This window comes from Lathyrus oleraceus, chromosome 3 (genome assembly GCF_024323335.1).
Source record: "Lathyrus oleraceus cultivar Zhongwan6 chromosome 3, CAAS_Psat_ZW6_1.0, whole genome shotgun sequence".
NCBI lineage: Eukaryota > Viridiplantae > Streptophyta > Magnoliopsida > Fabales > Fabaceae > Lathyrus > Lathyrus oleraceus.
Window position 1 is genome coordinate 367352241 of NC_066581.1, and position 6182 is coordinate 367358422.

The following is a 6182-nucleotide window of genomic DNA, read 5'->3' on the forward strand; positions in this document are numbered from 1 at the left end:
ACAAAGAACAAATTGACCAATTTAATAATTTCCCAAAATCAAAATTTTCAGGAAATTGTCCAATCAAAGTATGGAAGAGTAACAGAAATCAGTAAGAGTATTGTCGATGAGTCATCGAAGAAGACAATATTTGTTATCTCGAATGGACTCTTCGGCGGAATAACTAGCTCAATGTTACATAGTCACTGATGGAAGACAAGATATGGTAAAATTAAGTTAAATTGATAAAGAATATACCTTCAAAATTTGATACCTTGCGAAAACAAAAGATGAGAAAAAGAGATGTCAGCGGGTGAAATCGAGAAGAGACGATAATTATTAATTGAAGAGAAAGTGCAGTCTCATAAAATTTTAGGTTAGAGTTAGGTTATTGAAAAGTTTAGCATTGGTTTTGAGTGCTAGATTTCCCACTAGTTCTTTTGAAAAAAAGTTTACCAGGAGGGACTTTTTAAGTTTTTTTTATAAGCAACTTTTTTTTTTTTAGTTTAGTTTAGTTTTTTTTACAAGCAACGTCTAAATTAATTATATATATTTTTATTGAAATGTTTTATATATTTAAAAAAAAATTATTTTAACCATTTTCATATTATAATATTTTAATTCAAAATTCAAAATTATATTAGAAAAAAGTATTAAAGATATTGATTCTATTAAAAATTAATTTAAGTATTAATAAAATTTTTTGATATATTTTTGTAATAGTATTTATTTAAACTATAAATTAAATTTGATCAAACAAATTAAAATGTGTATATTGTTTTGCATAAAAATGTAATAGTATTTATTTTAATTTTAATTATACTTAATAAAATTAAATTAATCTTTTGCCAAATTGGTAATAAACTATAAATTCAGACACAATTGTAAAGTCTCAGATTCAAACCCTGATTACGGTATTTAATATTTTTTTTCATATATGATGTATATACCAATGACCTACTAAAATATTTGTGGGTAAGTCACAATTATTCCTACGGCTTATTTTTTGGTGTTACTATTTGGTATATGGCAATTTTCTAGTAGTGCATGAGTAAATGTTATTCCGAAATGAAGTTCGAGTTTTTATTCCTTCAAATAAGCAAAAATCTCATCCAAGGTACCAATTGGATAGAGTAAATATTGTTTCGTAATGGACGCTTGGAGCGGATCTAGGATCCACAATTTAAAAAAAACATGAAAACCAACATAAACATTAATATTACCTCAATAGTCGTGGAGTAAATCACTTTGCAACAAAACACATGAATTGTATTAAAGAATCGAATCTGGTCCTACTAATATACCTCGCAAAGGTGAAGGGTGAAGTTGATTACGACCACTCCCTTGATTTCATCTAGTTCCTCTACCTCGGATTGTCATATTAAGATATCTAGAAAATTCACCAACATGCAGTTAAAAATATGATAGCAAAAACGCAAAAATGTTGAATGACTGGTTGATGGTTGATTGTAAGGTTAACAAGGAAGCACAACTTAAATGAAACTGGAATCTTTTTGTATTGATATAGGAATATTCATAACAACAATTCATATGTGTGGAGCATGATCTTATCTCCAATGTAAATCATGAGATCTAAACTGAATCAAGTTATAGACATGGTATGATGTGGGTTTATATATGGCATTAACTAAACTATTCATTAGGACAATTTTGAGAAACCAATAAACAATGATAGTCTAACAAATAGTGATAAGGAGGCCATTAAGTACTCCAAGTTTAACTTTGGAATATCTTCATTAAGATTTGTTGAGTTCCAATTTTTTTTTACATAGATTGTGAGAAAATCTATACTTGCAAGAGCAAATGTGATAGAACCTAATTATTATGAAAGTTTCATGCAAACAAAACTAATAACACATATAAAAAAACATCGTTAATGATTTTGTAGAAAATCTTGATAAGTTTTGGTATATATACTAGAATCTATATCAAATTAAAGTATGGAGAAAATCATTATCAATCTACAATCAGATTATGAACTATTTACCAATCATATGACTATTTCTTCATCCTTCGTTACACTTGTGTAAATATGTGTAGATTTTGAACTACACTACATATAAATTCTCCAATAGTAAAAGAAACTCAAGCTTCCTAAAAAAATAATGAAACAATAGTCGCATTTCATAGACTATTCATTATGATTAGTTCAACTCAAAGCCACGAATCAGTCAAAAGATGCAGAAATGGATCAAGTAAAAAAGACATTGTAAAACAAGAAGACATATCTCTTGTTACTAACAATAATAAATGTTTATTTTTTATCTTCATATTTTATATTTATTTTCAAATCTAACAAGCATAGAGGAGGAAGTAATTACAATGCTTATGAGAATGAGCAAAGTTAGTGTACACAATATGGGCTAGTGATGAAGATAAAGGTAGTTGGGGAGTTGCTGCCTTGTTATTGACATGAGGGCTGCATATTTTATTGTGCGATACAAGAACCGCGTCTCAGATTCAAAAATTCATCAAGCTTAAGGCCAACAATAGAAAAAAACTTCAAGGTGCATATTTTATCGCGCGATACAAGAAACGCGTCTCGGATTCAAAAAATTCATCAAGCTTAAGGCCAACACTAGAAAATAACTTCAAACATCAAATCTCAATCATACCTTGTTGGAGATCTTAAATGAGAGTCATTGGTGTTCTTTGTATTCTTTGCAGCAATCAAAGAAATTACAACTTCAACCTTGAATCTTCTCTGCATTTATAATGAAAAGGAAATTAGACATGGTTACGTTTCGCTTAACTAGACAATAACAAAGAACACAAAACATCCATCCTATTTGATGCTGAAAGTATAAAAACCAAGTTTATTTAGCCAACATATTAACAAGTTTTGTAGAAGTTTTAAGACACAAACAAAGCCAAACAAGCACGTTCAAATTCCAATCAGGCTCAGTTCATGTCATAGGCATAATTGGTAGTGCTATTAGTAAATCAAGCTTAATTTCTTCTTAAAAAAATTAAGAAAATTTGTATATTTAGACTTACTAATTTATGGTCGGTTTGTCATTAGACTTGATTTCATGGGCTTTATCTACTATCATAAACAATAGTGAGACTAGTGAAACAACTTATTTCTTAAGTTGTTTTCACCTACAACTTATTTCCATCCATGATAGCGTAATAAAAAAACTTATAAAATAACATGAAAACATTAAATGCTTGCACTATACAAGTGTATAACTAAACTATCCATCCAAACTTTGTCTAGTAACTTTGGAATTAGTTTCCTCTAAACATTCTAAACAAAATCATGTAAATTAGAAACAAATTAGAAATTCATGATAATTATATCTGAAAAGTTTAAAATCAACATCAATTATACCTTAAAATTAGTAAAACAAAATATTGATTGTAACCATCGGACTAAATGAAGCGTTGTAGCGAAGATCAAAAATAAATGTCGCAACAACGAATTGTTATGATAGAAACCATGTGAATCAGATAAAGAGATTCTTTATATAAGTTTTACTACAGTGAATTGGTGATTCTGTGAGATTTGATTCAAGGAAAAGAAACTACCTCAAGTATTAGGTTTTGAGAAAGCGTGAACGATTTTGAACAAAGAGAAAGTTGAAGCAGTGATTTCCAACGAAGAATGAGAAGTAGAAATTTCAATCGATGAAGAAGAAGCAACAATTTTGATCGGCAGGGATTTTGACCGATGATAGATGAATATTGATTTCGATTGATGGAGGAGAAGCAACAGTTTCTATGATGGAGAAGTAGTGATTTTGATCTTAGAAACAATGATTTTGATGGAGGAAAAATGATTTCGATTGATGGAGGAAAAGTGATTTTGACGAAGAAAAAAATATATTTATGATATGTGAATGAAATGTGATTTTGAATGGAGAAAAAATAATTTATAAAAAAGGGTTTTACGTTAAAAACAAGAGTTTTATTTTTTATTTAAAAATAATTTTTTAAAAGATAATAATATGTTTTACGTGGTTTTTTTAAAAGGGTATAGAATATTTTATCTTTTTTATTTTTATTTATGTAATTAGAGTTAAATGGTTGTCTTTTAAATTGAGACTAACTATAAAAATAATTTCTAGGAAATTTTGGTAGCTAATTGTAAATTTTCTTGTAGTATGAATTTAGTGTTACTTATTTTTGAAGTTTAATAATCACTTAAGAAGACTATAAACTTCGTATCTTTTTTTCAAAAATTGGTAGCCTTTATATAAAGTTGGCAAAATCACATTCTAACAATATTAAAAAGAGAAAAAATAATAGCTATTATCATATGTGATGTAGGTTACAATACTTTTTTGTAAAGCTTCAATACATTTTTTTTAGAATTTTAATTACTGAATATAGAAGCAAAGTAACAATATGCAGTTGTTTATATGTCAGAAACATCATGCTTAACCACCATCAACAATTGATAATAATCACAAAGTAAATGAAGGAAAAAAAACAGTCATACAATCTAAACAATAAAAATATATTATGCCAAATTTTAGAATAAAAGTGTAGTCTCTCTTAATTTAAGTTGCTGGTATATACCAGAAATCTTACAATAAAACAATTCAGAATTAATAAAAACAGATAACAATTCAATGCATAAAGTTTTAAAATAAAAAATAGAAATCAAAGGGTGCAAATAGATTGTTAAGAGAGCACTCCATTATACATATTCATTTTTGAGCATTATGTGTGTTCTTTAAGGCATCTACAGCCTCTTGTGATTTTTCCTTCATTTGTTGACCAGCCTACAATAATAAAACATTCTCATCAATCACCAAAATTTTATATAATTGAATTAGACTCACTCTAAATTATTCAGTTAAACATTCAATCATTTTAATTAAATTGTTTATATAATTGTTCAAACCTCTTGGCAAGATTCTTTAGCCGATTGAGCAGCATTGCTTGCCTTATCCATCATATTGCTTCCTTTTTCCTAAATTAACAACTTTATATTAAATAATTATGCTTCAATAGTTTTAAACATAGTAAATAAAGTTAATACAATTAATTAATGTTAGCACTAATAAATAACCTGAGCTTGTCCAGTGGCTTGTCCTACTTGATGGCTTATATTTTGTGATTGATTCATCTTTAATTTCTCTTTTAGGATTTTGAAAGGGAATGGGTAACTAAAAAATACAACTTTTCTTGATGAATTTAATTCATAATTGTGTGGTGTATATATAGTTTTTCATATTTGTGAGGAGAATGACATATGTAATTATTTGCACCATTTATTGAAGATGCTTTAATTTGGGCTTAAGACTAGAAAATTTTCTAAAACTTTTTTTTTAAATTGACTTGTTAAAATCATCCTACTAAAAATAGAAAGTACATTACTATCCAATATTTTAATGTGTTAAAAATAAAGTAAGAATGTAAGAGTAATGAATTTTAAATTTGTCAAATTAATTATAATATAAATTTATTTTGAATTAGGTTTAATATTTCTATATATTCTATTTTGAACAATCTTTGCAGAAGGTCCTAGAGCAATCCTATGTGGACCATGATGTAACAATTGATCAGTTTGATGGCATTGTGGTCAATATTACCATATATAATAATTTGAAGAATGTGGAAGTATGTGCTTGTATGTTTAATGAAGAAGTAATCAAATCTAAGAAAGCCATGTCTATAATGGTTTTGATGATGAAAACTCATCTTTGATGATAACTTATGAATACTCAACTTGACGCTAAAATAAGAAAATATTTCACGCGGTCAAAGATGCATAAGATAGTTTCTTCAAGCTATTTCTTGGAATAAAGCCGAAGAGTTAAGGTTTATTGATCACCTTTGATGATGACATCCAACTTAAAGGTATCTCAAGTCTCATATCCAAGAAGACTCGTGCAAGTGCTTATAAAATTGGTGTATTTGGCCAAATCTTAAATCTTTAGAGTGTGAAAGAGAGAAGCTTTCCTGATCCTGTATGAGTGATCCTTTTTTTTTGTAAAAATAAAAGGGTGTTTTCGTAAAGTATTATGACTAAACCACACACACACACTAAAATCATTTTAGATTCTCTATTTCTCAAAGAAAATAACCTAAAAATATTTTGGAGTCTATCCAATTGATTGGAGCATATTACCAATCGATTTAATAAGGGATAATTGAGTCCATAATTGATTATGATAATGTCTTAATGAAGGGTAATGACTCGCTATCAAATATTTCAAAAATGGGCAAAA

The 6182-nt window shown here is 27.8% G+C and overlaps 1 protein-coding gene across 1 annotated transcript; it reads right to left on the reverse strand.

Moving 5' to 3' along the window:
* Positions 1-4475: 4475 nt before the first annotated feature.
* On the reverse strand, positions 4476-5120 carry LOC127127748 (stress-induced protein KIN2-like). Its single transcript, XM_051057020.1, has 3 exons — positions 5021-5120; positions 4853-4921; positions 4476-4730 (listed from the first exon to the last, which is right to left on the reverse strand). The coding sequence occupies exons 1-3, from the start codon at positions 5075-5077 to the stop codon at positions 4656-4658; spliced, it is 201 nt and encodes a 66-aa protein (XP_050912977.1). The 5' UTR covers positions 5078-5120; the 3' UTR covers positions 4476-4655.
* Positions 5121-6182: the final 1062 nt, after the last annotated feature.

Excerpts from the sequence above, each read along its gene's own strand:
- LOC127127748 (XM_051057020.1), bottom strand. The coding sequence starts at position 5,077 with ATGAATCAATCACAAAATATAAGCCATCAAGTAGGACAAGCCACTGGA. Across the intron at positions 4,922-5,020 it reads AAGCCACTGGACAAGCTCAG|GAAAAAGGAAGCAATATGAT; the intron begins GTTATTTATTAG and ends TTGTTAATTTAG. Across the intron at positions 4,731-4,852 it reads CTAAAGAATCTTGCCAAGAG|GCTGGTCAACAAATGAAGGA; the intron begins GTTTGAACAATT and ends TTATTATTGTAG.